The 19271-nt window shown below is 34.9% G+C and overlaps 2 protein-coding genes across 14 annotated transcripts; one reads left to right on the forward strand and one right to left on the reverse strand.

Moving 5' to 3' along the window:
* The first annotated feature begins 1264 nt into the window (after positions 1 to 1264).
* On the forward strand, positions 1265 to 3130 carry LOC124405787 (L-xylulose reductase-like). The gene is made up of 4 exons (XM_046880992.1): positions 1265 to 1608; positions 1734 to 2163; positions 2562 to 2710; positions 2930 to 3130. The coding sequence occupies exons 1-4, from the start codon at positions 1557 to 1559 to the stop codon at positions 3031 to 3033; spliced, it is 735 nt and encodes a 244-aa protein (XP_046736948.1). The 5' UTR covers positions 1265 to 1556; the 3' UTR covers positions 3034 to 3130.
* A 3860-nt stretch (positions 3131 to 6990) lies between these two features.
* Positions 6991 to 18264, reverse strand: LOC124405779 (casein kinase I-like). Of its 13 annotated transcripts, none has more exons than XM_046880968.1 (9): positions 17783 to 18257; positions 17434 to 17544; positions 16656 to 16804; positions 15248 to 15444; positions 14857 to 15059; positions 14433 to 14694; positions 13876 to 14024; positions 8843 to 8933; positions 6991 to 7221 (listed from the first exon to the last, which is right to left on the reverse strand). In XM_046880968.1, the coding sequence occupies exons 1-9, from the start codon at positions 17856 to 17858 to the stop codon at positions 7086 to 7088; spliced, it is 1374 nt and encodes a 457-aa protein (XP_046736924.1). In that variant the 5' UTR covers positions 17859 to 18257; the 3' UTR covers positions 6991 to 7085. The 13 variants fall into 13 exon arrangements, with proteins under 13 accessions (XP_046736924.1, XP_046736923.1, XP_046736926.1 ...); XM_046880967.1 differs by having other exon boundaries at positions 8843 to 8936; XM_046880970.1 differs by having other exon boundaries at positions 7003 to 7217.
* Positions 18265 to 19271: the final 1007 nt, after the last annotated feature.

A 19271-nucleotide genomic window follows, 5' to 3' on the forward strand; every position in this document is an offset into this window, starting at 1 on the left:
CATTTGAGCGTGAGAAATAGAAGCTTGCAACGCTGCACCGCGAAATAGCAACTGCGAAAATTTTTCACAAAAAAAAACAAAACACAAGCAAAGGTTGCGGTGTCTCAATACTTTTACAGATAAAATGTGGGACTTACCGATCGTTCGATGCTTCTAAAATGTACGATCAGTCGATTCAGCTCTCCTGATCGACCTCAAGATGCAAGCTTCGTTAAGGATGACCTTTGGTGTCGTAGAGACCTAGTGTTCAGCACTCGAGACCGTATACACAACTGTTGAAAATTAGGTGTAACAGTTATACAGTGTTGAAGGATTTATATTCGTTGTTTCTATCGCAAAATCCGCACGGAAATCATACCAGGAACGACTTCAACCGAACTCTGTCAAGAACTATGCAAAACCACAATTGAACATTGAGTGTACAATCGTGCAACGTATGTCACTTCTGATACCCGAAATAATGGCAACAAAATGAAAATGGAACGTTCTAAAGTGAATAACACGCTTAACACATGATTTCTCTGGAGAATAACAGAAAATGTTTACAAACTTACTCTCTCGTGGAAGAAGGTAACGGTCGAATTGTGATCGCCATTTGTTCTGCGATGTAAAATACCAATAGCAGAAATACTGTGAAAAAACAAACCTCTGCCTTAGTTTGCACTGTTTATTCTACGATCATTTATCATGACCAGTTTCACAATGAAGTAATTTGAACATAAATTCGTTCAAATTCAGAACGCAGGACGCAATCCTCACACGTTCGAATCGTTGAGTGTCCCAGAATTCCGTGAGTGCTCTGAAGGTAGCGCTGCAACAGCGACGCTTGGCGGCAAAATATGACCCTCCGAGAAGCGAGATTGGCAAATTGATGTGCATAGCAGCATCTGTATTTAACAAAATGACCTACGATTTTCAATCAGTCAACGGCTATGGGAAGAGGTAGGGTCGGCTCCTTACAGGTATTATTTATTCCAAGTAAGGGAACACCCGATTGCAAATGCTTTTCGTATCTCCTAGTAATCCGTATCTCTGGAGCACTAGCGCCCTCTGAGCAGGTTTTTGTAACTAATTTTCGGTCACGAAGGCATGTCAGTAACATATCCACAAACGTCATATCGTGCATCAATGGTCTTATCTACTGTTGGTAAGTAAAGTAAGCATTCATCGGTTACAGAGTTTTGTGTTTCAAAATTAGTTCCAAAAATCTATTTTGTTTTAGAGGCCGCTAGTTCTCACGTCAAGAAAAAATTGTATAAGCAGTTTGTTTATGAGAATTAACTCAGGACTCAATGTAGGATTCGTGAGATATTGTGCTTGTGATTACCATTTACATTAAAGATTGGATATCTCAAGTACAGTTTTCACAAATGATTTGATCTGTAATTCGACCTTGACCAAGCGTCAGCAGCATATGGTTTCGTTATTATCTTTACGGCTGATTTTGCATTGCCTCATAATTTTCATTATCAATTCTTTATCGCACTAAAGTTGTAAAGGCCAAGTACGAAAGTTTCGCTAGCCAGTCTCATTTGGTTCTGAGCCAGGATAGTAAAATGAACATTTCTTTCGAAGGAAAGCGGATTGTGGTGACAGGAGCTGGACAGGGTAAAAATCATATAAAAATCTAATAACTTTTCTTTACCTACGCACAAGTTGTTCATCAATTATACCTAATTGTACATAATTGTAATCTGACATCTTCTGTAATTCCTTCTAATTACATTTGGCAGGCATCGGCCGAGCTCTTGCCCTGAGACTGTCAAAGTTCGGCGGTAAAGTGATCGCGGTATCGCGCACCCAGAAACACTTGGACACTCTTTTCCAGGAAGATCCAAAAATTGATATCATCACAGCGGATCTCGCCGATTGGGAATCGACAAGGGCTGCAATAGAGGGCGCAGGGCGGATAGATCTTCTCGTAAACAACGCGGCAGCGGCCAAGCTAGACCGTTTTTTGGATGTAAAGCCTGACGACGTCGACGCGCTTTTTAACGTTAATTTAAAGTCGGTTATCAATGTATCTCAAGTCGCGGCTAAAAGTATGATAGCCACAGGGAATGGTGGAAGTATAGTTAATATCTCTTCTCAGGCTAGCCAAGCCGCTTTAAAAGATCATACAGTTTACTGCGCAACAAAAGCAGCTCTGGATCAGCTTACAAGGTATACGTACAAAAATCAACGAGAAACCTAACTATAGATGGTCGAGTATAATTTTTTATAATTAGCTACTTTAGTTCGACTCATGCTCAAACTGTTATTATAGCAGATAACCAGAAATTGATAGTATAGCGATATATACCGTATGACTATGATCTGAACAATTCTTATCATTTGAATTTACGCGCGAAAATGCCGATTTTTTTGAATATCTAGCATCAAATATATCACTCAGGTATCACATGTATGTACATACATACATACATATGTGGGTTGATATGAACTTGATCATTCTGGCAGTAAGAATTGTTGCTCCAAACTGTGTTTTAAATCTATTACATATTTCAATATTTTAATAATTGTGATCTTACAAATTTATAACTAGCTGATTTGTTTCTCAGAGTAATGGCATTGGAGTTGGGCCCGCACAATATTAGAGTGAATGCAGTAAATCCCACCGTTGTAATGACCGATATGGGTCGTGTTGGATGGAATGACCCAGAGAAGGCTGCCAGCATGACGAGCAAAATTCCACTTGGTCGTTTCGCAGGTAATTAGCTGTTTCCCGTGAGGTAACTTAATACCAATGCTTATATAAACTATTCCAGACGTCAAAATCAAATAGGAAACAGTAAAACTAAATATGTAGCGAATGAGTAATAGGGAGCCAGGAATATGCAGTGTTTAATGCTGAACAAAATTAGTGAATTTTGATGATTTGATTACAAAACGTCAGTAGTAATTTGAACGTTTCTTTTCTGAATTCCAGAGGTTGACGAAGTTGTGGATGCAGTAGTCTATCTGCTGAGCAATCGTAGCTCAATGGTCAATGGTGTGACATTACCGATCGATGGAGGATTTTTGGCTACATAGATAGCTTCTCTAAGAAACGTTTTACGTGTTTATATACAAATACTTTGTTGACATTGTACGGCTTGATAATTACAATAAATTACAATAGTAGAAAATGGGAAACAAGTAGGTACTGTTATTTTGTAGTAGAAAAAAAGGGGAATAGTGTACATAACGTACAGCGATGGTAGTTGACGTGAAAGATAAGTCCTGTTTTTTTTTAACTTATCTTGGAATAACACCAGACACCAACATTACGTAATACAAAAATATTGTAAGGAAAAAAGAGGTTTAACAAATTGTTGTTCGACTTATTTTCCCTTGTATAATTATCTTCAATCAAATTCATCTTATGCAATATGTTTTGATAATCCTTATATACATGAAAGTACAATAAATTCGCATTTTCTCACACATAATATCAAGGAGAAATTAATAAAAATGTCTAATCATAATTCGTACGAAATATGAATGATAAATTGTGGGCATTGCCTGAGACTGCCTGGGTCGTGTTCGATCTGATTGATTTTCGAAAAATTGAAAAAAGTAAATAGTATCAAGGTATGCCAAGAGCAAAAGTTCAACAGTATCCTTGCAAATACAGGCAATAAGGCAATGCTCTGAATGATGAGATACTTAAAAAAAAAAAAGTACGTATCAATGTTAAATAGTGAGAAAAAAAACGAATCCACATTAGTAGTATGATACTATTGAAAATTCATATTTATAACTATAATTGGTAGAAATAGCAAGGACATACTAATCTAGCATTTAAAACACTTACAAATATCAGTTACATAAAAACAAGCCCACTTTCGGCAGCCAATCGGACATTTTACTGATATGAGGTAAGAAATGATTGGATGATAATGGTGATGATGATGTATCATAGAAAATTTAATGATAAAAAGTGGGCCAACAGCCGCAACATCGAATTAATACTCTCAAACAACCTTTGCCTATTTTTTCATTAATAAAATTTTTTCTTCTATTACTAAAACATACAAACATAGAGAAAAAGAAAGCTGCAGTTTTTTGAATGCGCGTGATTATATTTTAGACTTTGAAGTTTAGGGAAAGATTGCTACTAGTTACACTACTCTTTTGCTCTTTCTTTCCAATTTTCAATAAGTCAAGCTTAGAAGGGGAGGGTAAAATGCGTGCATCACCGATATGTAGTTCATGACCAGAAGTATAACAGGTACAAGTACTGATCAGAAATCAAAATTAAAATTGATAATCAAAGTGGGGCTCTTGCCACTGCACCACGCGCTTAGTAGCCTGATGATAACATAGAATCCACATGAACGCACTGAAATTTTGATTATCAATTTTAATTTTAGTTATTAATCAATTGATAATTCATTGAATTAATTTCTCGGAAATGGCTGAGAAGCGCACCTTACAGCTTGCACCGTTAATACTTCTGGTCATGACCTACACACGTAATAAAGATGAATCGAATTGGTGGTGCACGCATCCTACCCTCCTCTTCTTAGTGCTTGCTTGTTCATGGAGAAATTCATGATAGCTCCTCTGTGCCTGGGAAAAAGATTAGATAAGAAAAATGTATATTTTCAAAATTTTTTTGAATTCAACTTACTACGCCTAGGTGCGCAATGTTTATTTCTCTAATTCACTAACATTCCTCTTACAATTACATAAGAACCAGAAAAACGGCATACAGTGCAGTAAGTTGAATTCATCGTTCAGCAGGATTAGATAAATTCTAGAGTATGATTAAGTGAATTAGTGACTGAAAATAATGTAAATAATATTTTGTACGCCTGTGGTTACAAATTTGGTGAAATTCGTTATTGCAGTTTGCAATCTATAATTTTCACCATACCTGCCCGAACATTCATGATAAATTGGCAAGAGTTGAGCACAGAAATTGATTATTCTGTGATAAACATGAATATCAAACATGAATAGATATCGTAATAAGAAACCTATAATCAATTGTACAAATTAAGTATACTCAGTTTTATTTCAAATTCAATTTCAACAAATGGGGGTTCTGAAGAAAAAAAAAATTGCAAAAATAACAACCTTGAATTTGACATAAGATCTAAGATGTAGATAATCTACATATCAATATACTTTTTCTTTAAAAAAGTAACAGCCTTAAAATTGCACGAATAAAAATCCCTGACAATATATAAATGCAGACATTCAATTAGTTTTTCTTCACATTACACACTCCTGCTTACCCAGCACTCTTCCTTCCCCTATACTCCAATAGTTTATGTATATTGTATTTTAATATAAGATATACATACACACACATACATATGTGTATATATATACGTGCATGTAATATATATCATAATACAGTATATATGCATATATAATATATATACATACTTACTATACATACGAATATATAAATATTTTATAACACAAAGCTGCAAGCTTGTCTGAAATAAAATGAAATATTTGCTAGATAGATTCTTGATTATGCTTAAAAACGTTTATAGTTTTAAATTCTATTAAAAACCTATGCTTCATCCGTGAAGCCATTGATTAGCTTAATTTTTAGTACACAAAAAGTTACAATCTGTGGCTGTTTCGTGGTACATTTTTTATTACATAATTCCTTAATTGATTATAATGGATGTATATATATATACAAACTGATCAATTTGATACAGTGGGTTATACACTTAAACACATTCTTTTCTTCATTATTTACCAACGATCGTAGTTCAATACGAATTCTAGAACTTTGAGTTCGTCAATAATTGTCGTTAAACATTACAAAAAAAATTAATGACATATTTTCCTTTCTTTCTCGTTTAAATTTTAATCAAAGGTCAACCAGGCTTCTCTCTGCTCTCTCACAGAACACCGTCGTAACAAAAAGCATCCTAAGATTGCCACATTCAAAAAACCTATGCATCTATTATCATATCTCCACATTTAATTATCAGACTCAAATCACTTGTATTTTCCAACTGTTTTATATTCAATCAAGAATGTAGAAGCGACTATCCATTACTCAAATATTGGCAAATAGTAGAATCCGGTCATTTAAAAATTAAAACTGTACATAACTTTCCGTAAAGGGAGTAGAAAAAAAAAAAAAATATGCAGCACACCCGACTCAAATTTCGAATAATTTTTCATAAGCAGAGTGGCGACAAATTATCTGAAATTTGATTCCCCCAGCTTATACACACCAAATATTTGATTTTGTCTGATTTTTTCAAGCAGAGTTTAAGATATTCAGATAACCTTAGCTCGAACAAAATCAGAAATCATTTTACAGTGTTCGCTCGACATTTCTTGACCGACAATTCCTTAACTATTTCAAATATTCTCAGTCTGTCAATACCCTTCTGCAGTTTGATGCTATTTAAAACAAAAAAATTCTGTAGTAAAAAAAAAAAAAAATAAAAAAAAAAAAAAATACGTTAGTGTATTGATACATTTATATAAAACTTTCTTATCACCGTTTTAGTATCCTGCTTACTGTTTATTTTTTTCTTTTTCTCCGTTTTCTCATATTATCTTGGAATAGAATCATTGTTAATTACTATAATTTATACAAGAAAACGCAGGCCATTCACTTAATACCAGCCATAATAAAGCAACTTAGAAAAGGAGGAGCCTGGTACCCCTACTATACGATGAAATTTTTCACATATTCAATTGTTCATTTAAACAAAAATCACACATTAACAACGGCTACACTTTCTGAACATCACTTAATTCGTTCGTATCTGAGATTGGACTGTCTCAAATTTATTTTTTATTAATCGTGAATTAATATTATAATACACACTATATTTCGAAATATTTCAATCTATTCTTTTACAATTTTTTTTTCTTTCAATTTATTATTATACTTTTGTCTTGCTTGTTGTTTTTCTTTTTTTCAATCGACAAAACTTTAATTCAATCTCTCTCTCTCTCTCTCTCTCTCACACTCTCTCTTCAGAATTGGGGATGTGTATGAGTCTGTAGGTGTGGCTGGGTGTGTGTGTGTGTGTGTTGGGTCGTGTCGTGTATGGTATAAAAAAGGCAGGGATATTGCTGGCCTAGTGCAGCAGAATTCTTTATTCAAAACTTTACTTCCGACTCTGACGACTGCCAGGCAAAGATGAGTGCTGATTGGAAGCATGGTTGGCGCTCACTTGTTGTGCTGAACGCTTGCCCGCCTGGCCACCAGAATGGGCGGTACCATTGCCGTCGCATTGGCGCTTCCAAAACAAAAGACACACAAACAGCGACATTAGCGCGTCACCGTTCGATTTGACTTTGATCACTTATCCCATCATTTCCTAAAACCCCTTTTCTTTACCTTTATCAATGTTATCGTTATTATTATTATTGTTTATTTATTATTATTATTATTATCATTATCGTTTATTGTTATAGCCGGTACGCTACCAACATTTAGCAATATACGTACATGTTGTGAATTTATATTTATGTCAAATCTTTTCAAAGCTAAGTGTGAATTTCTTTAATTCGTTAAGTCACTCCGGTAATCAAGCCAAGATAGCAATTGATGATACAAATATTGGTAGCATAGGCGTTTATACCAGTAACTGAATCACAGTATCTCCTACTGTTACGGGAACATGGTTCCCGCTTCCAATCACATTAACATTTCACTTATTATTTCATTTCATTGCATATCCTGTTCGATCACTTATTGCGAGACTTAGTTTCGGTTACCTGGAAATCAACGGAGAAAAATAAAAACGAATTTTAGAATTTTGATGCCAAAAAGTAATTGTATATAGTTATCACTAAGTAATTATATTCTTCAATACATACAAGGTGATTAATTGTACAATTTGTGTTATGAGTTTCAATACTTAATGTTTCCACCGATTAGTTTCAAGCTGAAGTAAAATATAGCAATGACCAACAGATACAGATGAATATATCTGAATAAAATTAGTTACTTGAATTTGACAAACTACAAAATTGTACTAATTCACACTGAAAGCAAAGTTACACTTACTTTCAGTCAAGTTATTGCTCTGAATTTGATAGCACTAGAAATAGTGACAGATACAATGAAAAGTGGAATTTCCAAATTACCACGAAGCTTAGATTGTCAATTTGATCTTGGAGTAAGCATTGATTGATGTTTGATAGATTTACTTTAATTTTAAATTGGTATTTGGAAAACTATAGCTGACAGTTAAGCAGAGAATATTTCATTGCTAATTAGTTTTGAAAGATTTGAATAAATGAGAATGCTACTAAAATATATCTAGCACCGATCATCTAGAATCATCAATTATTGTAATGAACCACCTTGTATATCGGAAAGACTTATATGAAAACATTGAAAAATTTCAAAGGCCTGAATAGATTTAGCCAGTGAGAAACATGCTTTTGTATAGTACACAGACCATAGACCGTTTCAAAACCAAAACCAACTCCCGTTACTAAATGGGGGTCCCAACCTTCCACAATCTAAATACAAGGGGTTTCTTTGTTGAGGTAAGATACTATTAACATTTCTCGACTACCCAAACCACAAGTGGGAACCATGCCACGGCATCAAATTACCATGTTATCCAAGTACCTACGATCTATATTAGAAGAATATCCAAAAAGAAATTCTTTAAAAGTGTAATTTACTTGAGATGGCAGTCAAAATGACGTAACATGCATTAATTTTACCGCGGATAGGAAGAATCTTTTCTGTAAATATTTCGTTTGTCTTTTTTCTTTTTAAAATAGTGCTGTTAGACTAGAATGAAATTAGTTATCATCTATTTGACCACCATATTGTTATTCCAATCTCAGTCATCCCTGTAATTAGATAATAGATCACGATTTAAAAAAATGTTAAGCAACTCACTTGGATTTGGGCTGCATTTCTCCGGCAGCTGCAGCAGCGTTACTTCGGTGAAGCCGCATACTGACCCTTCGCTCTTGGCCACCAGCACCAGCTGCTGAAAGACACCACAACTAAATAATCCTTACGTCTCTGCATGCATTGTGTTACTTCATAAGTCGGAGTGCGCAAATTCTCAGCCACCATTCCATTATTTCACAGCTATGTGTTTTTTCTTTAGTCTCGTTTTTGATTAATCAAAAATTAAACTGTACGCGTGAATGTATGCTGATCTTTGTAATTAATGTGAGAATCGTGCGAAATTTGATGAAATATTTAAAAGTATAGTAAATGCTTCGTTTTTATAAATTTCTCTAGCGAGTTATAGTGGGACGAAGAGGCAAAGAACGAATGTAAATTCAAAGTCTAAACTGAGTTTACCTTAAAATATTGTACACAGCTGATTCCTCAAGTGATTGATTACATAAATGAGAAGATTAAGGAACTCTCTGAAGAACATTTCACGCTTGGCAATTGAAATGGAAAAATCAAAAGCCTCAGTAAAAACAAAATGTGAGACCAATATTAAAAATGTATAAAATGCGACAATGTCACAAGGTGGATGATAGAATTTAGAAAGTTAAAATATTCTTGAGTATTAATTGTCAAAAGATATGAATTACAAAAAATGTGCTATTAGTTTGCCAGAAAAAAATCTGTGAATAATTTTTTGTTTTACAGCCTTGTGAATAAAGTGATGAATTCAAATTAGAACCGAATGCGAAAATTAATAAATTCATTTCAGAATTCAGGCCTCGGAGTTTTTCCATTCAAGCCAAGTGAGAAAAATTTTGAAAATATGCTGATTAGGATCCGAAATTTGATGGTAAGAAATAAATAAAAAACCAGTCCTTGAATGGAAAAACATTTATTTCTACTTTTCATCGTAAAAAATAAGCAGATTACAGTGGGTGATGAAAATGGTTAAATTAAAATGTAATATCTAAGGATATACAGTAGGAACAGCAAAACTGGATAGCAGTGAGAATTTAAGGCCAAGAAACTCTTGAAAGTTTGGGGGCAAAATTTCCGATTTTTCAACAAAAAGCAAAAAAGCGCTGTCCGGGCATCCAACCATTAGACAACCCAAATAGCCCATTAATCGTAGTTGTTTCTCATGAAAATCATTCGAGCTGAAACAAAGTATAGCTTTTGGACCCTACATATCTGTAATATATGTTCCAAGCGTTAACGAAAATATTGCAAAATAAAACTTTCAATTGCGCAACTCAGGCAAGTTATCTAAATTTCTATACTGTGAATAGAATGGTTTAAATAGTTTTACTTTTCCCATCCTCGAAACTCCTCCTGCTATCCAAAAATTTGTTTTCCTGTATAACCTTAGCTTTTGATCATTGCAGAAATAATAAATTAATTTAAGAAAAAAGAAACAACTAATCGAAGATGAGTGGTGTTATGATGTTTGAATCCAAGCATGGTCCTAGGATGACTGATTGTTGCATTCATATCTGGTCAAACTAATCTGGTACCAATCGACAGAAGAATTAACAAATGCCTTTCTATACTATAAAAACAAAGAAACTAATGCGATAATTACATAAATCAATCGATAGTAATTAATAATAATTAATATTAGTAATAATAATAAGTAATAATAATAACAATAATAGTAATAATAATGATAAAAATTATAATAAACTCAAAAGAGTAAAATTATTTTATAAAAATGAACACTGATTTTTTGTGTTTAGCGTATGTTAAAAGATTTCCTAACAGAGTTGCCTCTTGACAAAAGGCAACAAGGAAAAGTAATTTTCTTCAATTAAATTCAATTAAAAATTCATAAACCATCTTATTTTCCGCTGCCAGTGTTTAGAGATGAAAGTTAACATTTTTACATTCAAAGTTATTTTCTCCAGAGCTATTATTAGTTGCATAATGATATCACTCACACAAAAATGACTCAACAATTGCACAAATGTTAAGGGATTTTACAAAAATCAGTCATGTGTATAATCATAGGGAATAAAATTTCAGTTTCGTATCATCCCGCGTGTGCTAAAAGACTTTGTACAATTTACAAAAAAAAAAAACGTAAGTAGAAATAATAATATTAAATTGGATGAAACTTAAGAGAGAAAAACTATTTCGAATATTATTTTTCAATAATAATTGCCAAAATGCAGCTGAGAATGCAGAGTAAGTTTTGGATGGTTCTTTCAATACTACATATAATTAACTGATCAGTTACACACCTTTGAGAGCTATTCAAAAGTTTTGCTCCAATGCGATAATTACGTTTTTTGTTGTCAACTTGTATTTTTATTTCAGCTATTCTCTATGCACGTCAGTCTATATTTTTGGTCAGTCTAAATATAATTAAAACAATGAAATCGAATAATGATTGGTGCGGAAATTTTTAGTCTTTTGTTTTTAAGATTTAGTTTTAACTAATGCTGATGAATCCTACGTGTCTTGAGTCCTCAGCTTTTGGAATACGTTTACCAATTTTCGACAGGACCCTGAACAGCAAAATTGTCCGATCACAGTGCAAAATGATGTTTTTCGTGCAGAGTAGCAAATTGTTATTCATATAAAATTTTATATCTATATATTTCGTATATCATACATGGAGATGATTTCTCATAATTATGTACTGCACTAGTTCGATGATGTACGAACACAACAGTATAATAATCATTTTCTTAGAAGTCAACGGGATGAAATGATGAAACGTCACTATAAAAACTTATAACTAAAACCTAACAGGGACATCACAAACCAGTCTTTATATAATAATATCTATTACATGGTGTACATAAAGACAGCTGTCTAAAAATCAATAAAATTGTCACTATATATCCTTAAACCAATTGATTGAACATGATGCAATTCTTTTATCAGTTGTCAAAATCCTTTGATATTCGTAACTACATAATAATAATAATAAACAAATCTCAAGTTGAAGCAAGGTTTAAACAAAAATTGAATAGGGAGAATACAACCATTTCTTTATCCTTCAAAATGCAAACAACACGATTTCCACTACAAACAAAGAAGCTGCAATGTCTAATAAAAATTTTTTTTCAAACAGCAACTTCATCAATTCAGTAAATCGCAAGAAATATGTAAGTTCCTGTGGCCTGTGTCGCGTGATATATTCAAATTTATAAATGGATTTAAAACTTCGAACATTCCTAACAATCCTAAAACGACAGGATATATACTTAATATGGTGGGAGCAACTCAAGTAAATTAAATGCAAATGCAAACAAACAAATCCATGAGAATCCCTTTCAAAATATCCATGTTACGCTGCGGTTTATTATTACCTAATGAATCACTCGAATTTGTTCCTCGGCTCAATGCATCTAAATCTTTTTGAGCAAGCCATTCCACGTAACGTTGTCTTTTTTCCGCGTCAGTGATTTCATTGAACTTCAAACCCTCGGAATTAGTATTTTGTAAATTCTGCAAGTAAAATCTGCCATGCTGACTTATAGAATAACCAATTTCCAAGCTATCTTTGTTACCACTTGTAGTCTCATGAGTCATGATGCTTGCACCCCGATCCATGAATTGAATTTCAGAAGTGGTGTTTGCCACTCCAGTTTCCTTGTTATCAGTATTAAAAACATTGCCTAAATCTTCATTATTCGCGTCCTCGTGGCGAAATAAATCATTGCAAGTTTGGCTTACTTGACTATTCAACACTAATTTTTGGTTTAGCAGTTCATCGACAGAAGTTATGATACCTCGACGAGTTGATTCAACATCTTTACGAACACTTGGAAAAAATCGGTATTTTGATTCCTTTCCAGCTATCCCTAAATTATCGACATCTTTGTCACGATCGTGGAAAAAATCCGAATCGTCTTTCACTTTTCCCTCACTTTTACCGGACAAATCTAAATTTCTATCAAAAAAATTCAAACCCTGTTCGTGTCTCTGTAGAAAATATTCACATTTCTCTTGCTTCGATTGCAGGAATTCGGTTTTTTTATCTTCTCTCAAAAACACAGGAGTTTTCTCTTTTCCTTTGGGTAAAAAATGCAAACTTCGACCGACTCGTTGAAAAAAACCAGGGCGCTTGTGCATTTTGGTAAGAGAATCATTAGATTGTTTTGACTTTTGTGTGCACGAATCTAGGCTGTGTTGTTTCTTATGAAAAAATGTTCTTGTCGGTATCCCTGATACGAAATCAAGACTTTTCGCATCTGCTCCAAAGTGATCTGGATTTTTTTCCAAAGACTCTAAGCTCTTATAAGTTTTATCCTTACGTCGATGAGAAAAATTGCTTTCTATTCCAACACAGCCATTATCTGGCACAATTTTCGAACATTTTTCCCTGATCACTGGTTCTTTTACAGAGAATACAACATTCCCGAGGGTATCAAGGTTCTCATCAACGTTTTCTAAAACATTGTGATCAAGGTTCACATATCTTAAGGTTTCCTGAGCGGAATCAGAAACTTTGGCCTGTGAAAAGACTCCCTCCATGCTCAATTCCATGCTCATGGCAAGACTTGGATCCCATACTTTGTTTCGTTCATTGTCAAAACGTTTTTGCAATTGAGCTTGGTCACGGAATAAACCTACATTGCCATGCTCAATATTCTCACCCCGTATCTCTGCTACAACTTTCTCAGTTTTATGCCCATGAAAAAAATAACTCTGTTTATCTAAATGCCTAGACTTAACATTGGGGCTCCTGTCTTGGACAGAAGCTGTTGGGTGATAAAAGCCTGATGCCCCAGTCTTAACTTCAGATCTATTACGACTCATTTCGTGATGTCCAGAGCTCAAGTTCACTAGGTCTAAAGATGTGACATGTAAGTCGTCAATCCCTTTGCGTAAATTAGTGTCCGGAGATGACTTGAAAGTACTAAACTGATAGGAATCTTTCCTAGGATGTTTACTAGAAGCTGCATTTGATAAATCTAAGTTACTAGGGCGATCCGTGTGTAAGTCTTTAGAAATTTTTCTCTCGCCACTTTGTTGATTCGTGTAGAATTGTTGGTAGAATTGTATTTTACCTTGGAGGTCGCTCTTGTCCTGATTGTCCTGATCACCACGTGCGTCCATCGTCTCATGTTTCTGGCGACGACTAGAAGTACCAACCGTCGGACCCGCAGGACCGAGACCCAATGCATTTGCCAGACATTGTCGAGTGTAAGGCCTGGAACTTTGGAGAAGAGGAAACATCTTTCAACAGTGTTTTGTAAATTATAGTATTAAGTGTCCTAAGTGAATTATGTAAATAACCAATCTACATGTCAAAGTTATAGTATGTCACAATCTTCATCACTACTTAAATCTGGAAATACAGGATGGCCATTTACTCAGAATTACATTACGAAAGACATTAATCTCTATATATCTCTGTATACTTAGAAGCTGCTCGGGTGCAGAAAATTGATTGAAAATCAATTACATAAGATTTTCTATAGCAAATTCACATAAAAACGGAGAAAAGTAAAACCAAGAAACAACAAGTGAACCGATTTTAGATACAAAAAGGAAACTCCTAATTCAACAATTGAATAACCTTCGTAGCCCAAAAATATTTTTTAGAGCAAGCATATACACGAACCTTGAGCGATGTTCCTGATCATTGTTGGTCCCACTAGGAGGTGCCGCATTAGTGGGCTGTGAGTGGCTAGGGGGCTGTTGTGCCGAGGGCAGTGCGGGTTGCCGGGCGTTACCAAACTTTAACATGTTCCAGTCGAAAACATAGTCGTAAGTAAATCCCTGACTATGAAACAATGTGCGAAATAACTGACGCAGGTATGAATAATCTGGTCGCTCTTCGAAACGCAGCTGCCTACAGTACCTCAAATACGTTGAGAATTCGGCTGAGGACAAGTCAATCGATATTAGAATTGATGAACGGATCTGTAATCCTAGTTAATGATAACGTAACTGACATAACGAAATTGAGCTTGTAACAAATAAAAACGAAAAAAAAAAAATGATGTGGATTTGAGCGATAGGATTCTTTATCCTTAAACACCTACCGGGATAACCCTTGCAAAGTTCGTCTGTAGGAGTAGACATTTTTTTTTCCGAGATGCGTTCATACTTTTGCCTCTTCGTAGCTGCCTTCAGCCCCTGCCAAGGGAGGCTTCCCCGATTAAAATACATCAGAACATAACCTAACGACTCAAGATCATCTCTCCGTGATTGTTCAATTCCCAAATGTGTATTTATACTTGCGTATCTGAAATAGAAACACACATTGTTACTGTTTACAGCGAAGTTGGTAATTTATCCTGCAGTTTTAACATGGAATATATTCTTGGTAGTTAAAGGTTAACTTTACAGTGTCCAGAGTGAAAATGGTGAAGATTAAAAAATTCAAGCATCGCGTTATCATGGCTAAAAATAAAGGAGTTTATAAATACTAACCTGGCAGTTCCTGTGAGGTTTTTATTTTCTCGATAAGGTATGTGCATGTGCGTCCGACCATCTCGATACTTTTTGGCCAAACCGAAATCTATAATATATACAAGATTTCCTTTCTTTCCCAAGCCCATAAGAAAATTGTCAGGTTTGATATCCCGGTGAATGAAATTTCGACTATGAATGTAATCCGTTCTGCTTATCTATATTCAAAGAAAAAACAGTGTCGATCACTAAAAGGATGCAACCATCGGATTGTAAAATAAAAGTATATTATATAGTGCCCTAGGAAGGTACAATAAGAAATCCTTTTTTGCTGCAACACATTCCAGAGATCATCAAAAGGTCGTAATTATCGTATAAGAGAAAAAGGTCAAGTGAATGATTAATTGTCTGCAAGGGATTTAAAATGGCAACTGAGACTCATAATAAGAAAAGGTACTTATAGTTATACATATTTATACTAACTAAAAACGCTTGTTGAATAATAAAATTAAATGTATACGCAGACATGGTCTATAACACATGCTTTTGGGGTCGCTGCCTTAGTTAATTATTTGAAGTACTGTTTGCTATCATAAAACTCAGTGAACCATGATTTCCTGCTTGGTATTCTGACCCAACCCTAAATCATCTTATGTAAATTATATTGCATGCAAAATGCTTTCAATCATTTACCGTTGCACTTGATCAATGAAGATATTAGATCAAACCTCATTTCTGACGCAACGGAGCTCTTCCAAATTTGATATTCTGAAATATTCTCCTAAGCTCATCGCGGAATCAGTGAAAATGTAATTTCAGCGTTTATGTTTAAAGTTCAACAGCCTTTGCGTTGAAAAAGATATGAATACATAATTTATAAACACAGTTAATTTCTACACATTATTTACACTTGGACTTTGAACAGTCGTCGCGAAGCCTGCTGAATTGCGATGAAAATGCAATGGATATCCAGAGATAGTCACATTGTACAAGCGACACAGTTGGCTGTTTGACGAAAGACTCAACGCACTCCTCAACCAACTCATGACTCATTGTGCAACATGCTTGAAAGAGTCAAACTTTTAATATAGAATGACAAAAGCATAGAGTTTACGATTATTTGTAACATTAGCCAGTCTCACAATGACCCAGTTAGAGCGCCAGGTAAGTAGAGCGTAACACTAAGTGAAGTCTAATGTCAGTGAAAGCATGTTTCAATTCAAGTGTTCCAAGATAGTGAGTTGGATGATAGACATGATATCGTTTTGAAGGAGAACGTTGAGAAAATTGGTTTAGAATGATTAAGAAAATGGCTTCTGAATTTCATTTTTTGCTGTTTCAACAGGACGAAAAACGTTTCTTGTTCAATAGACTAAGACTAAATTTTCAATGTTGTTAGAGAAAAATAGTTATTTTTTTTTAGACTCACCAATTGATCAGCGAGTAGTAGAACAGTTTTTAACGAAAATTTTCGAGAACAAAAATTGAAAAGATCTTCTAGCGATGGGCCGAGTAGTTCCATCACCATAACATTATAGTCACCTTCCGAACCGCACCATTTTATTGTGGGGATTCCAACTGAAAGTAAAAAATGCTTGTACATCGACGCAGTACTGGAAAGAATACGAAATGACGGAAGAAACCAGTGTGAAAATAAGAATGCAATACGGTTGAAAAATCAGACCAAGTCATAACTCTAGTTGAATAAAAAATAAGTGTAAATATAATCTGAGTAAAGAACGATTCACAAACCCTGGGTAACCAATTTCCAGTGAAAGTTATAATTAAGTAAGGTATTTCAGATTCGAGTTTAGCGTTAGTTAGGCTATATATAATTTCCGGAATCGTGGGTAGTAGTTTGTTTCATTTTTCGTCTCGCTACCCTCTTTTGTTGAAAATTGAATATGAAAGCGATACAATGATGAAGATTTGAAATGAATTCTAAACCGAATCAAATAGAAGGTACAAATAATTGTTTTTAATGAAAAATGAATTCCTCTGGTTAGATTCTATAAATAAAATGTGCATGAAAATGCAGGATATATATTTGTGGCATTGTATCGAGGAGAAGGGGCAGTGCCCGAAGGACCAGCTGTGGTGAAGCATACAAACAAAGCACTTTGACAGCCTGAGGATTTGTTGCTTAAGAAAAAATGTTTGTTAACGTGTTGAAGAACGAAGAATTGGGTAGATAAATCCATACTCACCACCACCCTGCATCATTTTGTAAAATTTCGACTCTATATGGAGCTGGGGATGCCTTGTTTTTATGCATTCTAGCTTTATGGCGACTTCCTCACCCGTGGAAATGTTCGTCCCTGTTAAAAGAAGGACGATTGGGTGAAAATCAAAACGAATGATCGTATGCCACTTTTGCGGATAATTAAACTCGGCGTAAAAATGAGCGGTGAAAGATCCAAAGTTCAACTCTCAGGTTGGAGATACTCTAAAGCTTAACATTGATGGCCAGTTTGGCCGGGAATATATTTTGTTTGTGCCTAGAACATCGGACGACGATCCTTGGTACAATTGTGAAATTGTTTTGTTCATAGTTACCTAGATAAATATCACCGAAAGAACCGCTCCCGATTTTCCGCCCGAGCCTATACTTGTTCCCTACGCGTAGCTCCATTTTTGTTTTGACCGAGGGGTAACGAATACTCAAAACTCACGAAACACAACGCGGTTTAAAAGAATTTTCGTTACATTGTCGGAGCCTCCATGTTTGATATTTGTGGACGGGGCATCTTTCCGCTATTAGCCTGCCTGGACGGGGGACTACTTCTTCGACACAAAGAGGAATTCTCGCCCCGCCTTGCGGGCATCAGTCGTCACTATTGCACATCAATTGAGCACGCAAATGAAATATCGGGATTTGAGGAATACGATACGCGCGTCAGAAAATCTTAATTCTTGGCGTGAAGCGCGGATTAAATGGATTTTTCATGGCCCGTCTCAACGCATCCGCTAACGGTGACACACGGACCCGCCACAGACACGACTCAACAGTCAACACCAAGATACGTAACACTACATGAGTACATGGATCGGGCATCGAGCTCTCGCTCTCTTCCACTTGCCTCGCCTAGTACGATGAATTGCCGCATAGGTTCGCATCTAGTATTTGTGTGCGGTGCAGCTGCATACGCCGTTGCAAAATGCAAATGAAAATCTGCACACTTCGCCGCTTCAACAAATTCCACATCCTTTCAACTTTTTTCAAAACACTGGACAAAATTTCCACATAATTGTTGCAGAACATTATTGTAAATTAGCGAGCCAAACAACCATCCATGACTCAATTTATTGCACGTTTATAAATGCAACTCAATTTTGCATAATCATCACAATTTGAAAATTCGTCGCAAGGTCGCAGATTTTGTGCTTCCGAATGTTGCCGCAACTCTGTTTTTTTTTTGGGATCCATAAAGATGTATTGAAATGAAATGCACTGAAATTTTTTTTTTTTTTTTTTTGAAAAGGCATTTATTGTTATACAAATATAAGTGATGTTATAGACAGTAAAAGATACCTAAGCTGTAGAAAAATTCAATAAAAATTTGTTGATTTTCACTGCAGTGAAACTAATTTGGGAGTAGTTATAGTTGAAAATTGTACAGTTATTGTTTGTTGTCCCTCGTCCTAAAACGTTGATGATAACTTAGGCAGCCTTTAGGCAGTGTCATGTTAATTTCTTTGTTCACACAAGCTTTGAATCAGCCTGAATAGAACTGACTGAGTTTTGTGACATCGAATGATGAATTATGGTCGAAAATGCGATTTGAATGTTAATTTCCGGAACTCGGATTTAGTTAGAAAATTTAAATGTACATTGCTAACTACGATTAACAATCACTGGTATACATAATTAAGCGAAACTGCTATGATATATATTTTAAAATGCGAATAAACTGTCGAGTAACACTTTTTGAATAGTTATGAAATTCCTATTAAAATTGGTAATACAGAATATTTTCTCCTCTTTTACCAATAATTGCAGTATGTACGATAACAGTAATTATGAATCAGTTGCTTAATTATTAAG

Source organism: Diprion similis, chromosome 4 (assembly GCF_021155765.1).
Source record: "Diprion similis isolate iyDipSimi1 chromosome 4, iyDipSimi1.1, whole genome shotgun sequence".
Classification (NCBI taxonomy): Eukaryota; Metazoa; Arthropoda; class Insecta; order Hymenoptera; family Diprionidae; genus Diprion; species Diprion similis.

Bases quoted from the DNA above. Each gene is read 5' to 3' on its own strand.
- LOC124405787 (XM_046880992.1), top strand. From the start codon at position 1,557: ATGAACATTTCTTTCGAAGGAAAGCGGATTGTGGTGACAGGAGCTGGA. The intron at 1,609-1,733 runs GTAAAAATCATA...TACATTTGGCAG, and splicing joins GGTGACAGGAGCTGGACAGG to GCATCGGCCGAGCTCTTGCC. The intron at 2,711-2,929 runs GTAATTAGCTGT...TCTGAATTCCAG, and splicing joins TCCACTTGGTCGTTTCGCAG to AGGTTGACGAAGTTGTGGAT.
- LOC124405779 (XM_046880965.1), bottom strand. From the start codon at position 17,858: ATGGAGCTACGCGTAGGGAACAAGTATAGGCTCGGGCGGAAAATCGGG. The intron at 16,805-17,433 runs GTGAGTATGGAT...TTTTACTTTCAG, and splicing joins CAAAATGATGCAGGGTGGTG to TTGGAATCCCCACAATAAAA. The intron at 13,657-13,875 runs GTAAAATACAAT...TCACATCTTTAG, and splicing joins GGACAAGAGCGACCTCCAAG to ACCTAGTGAACTTGAGCTCT.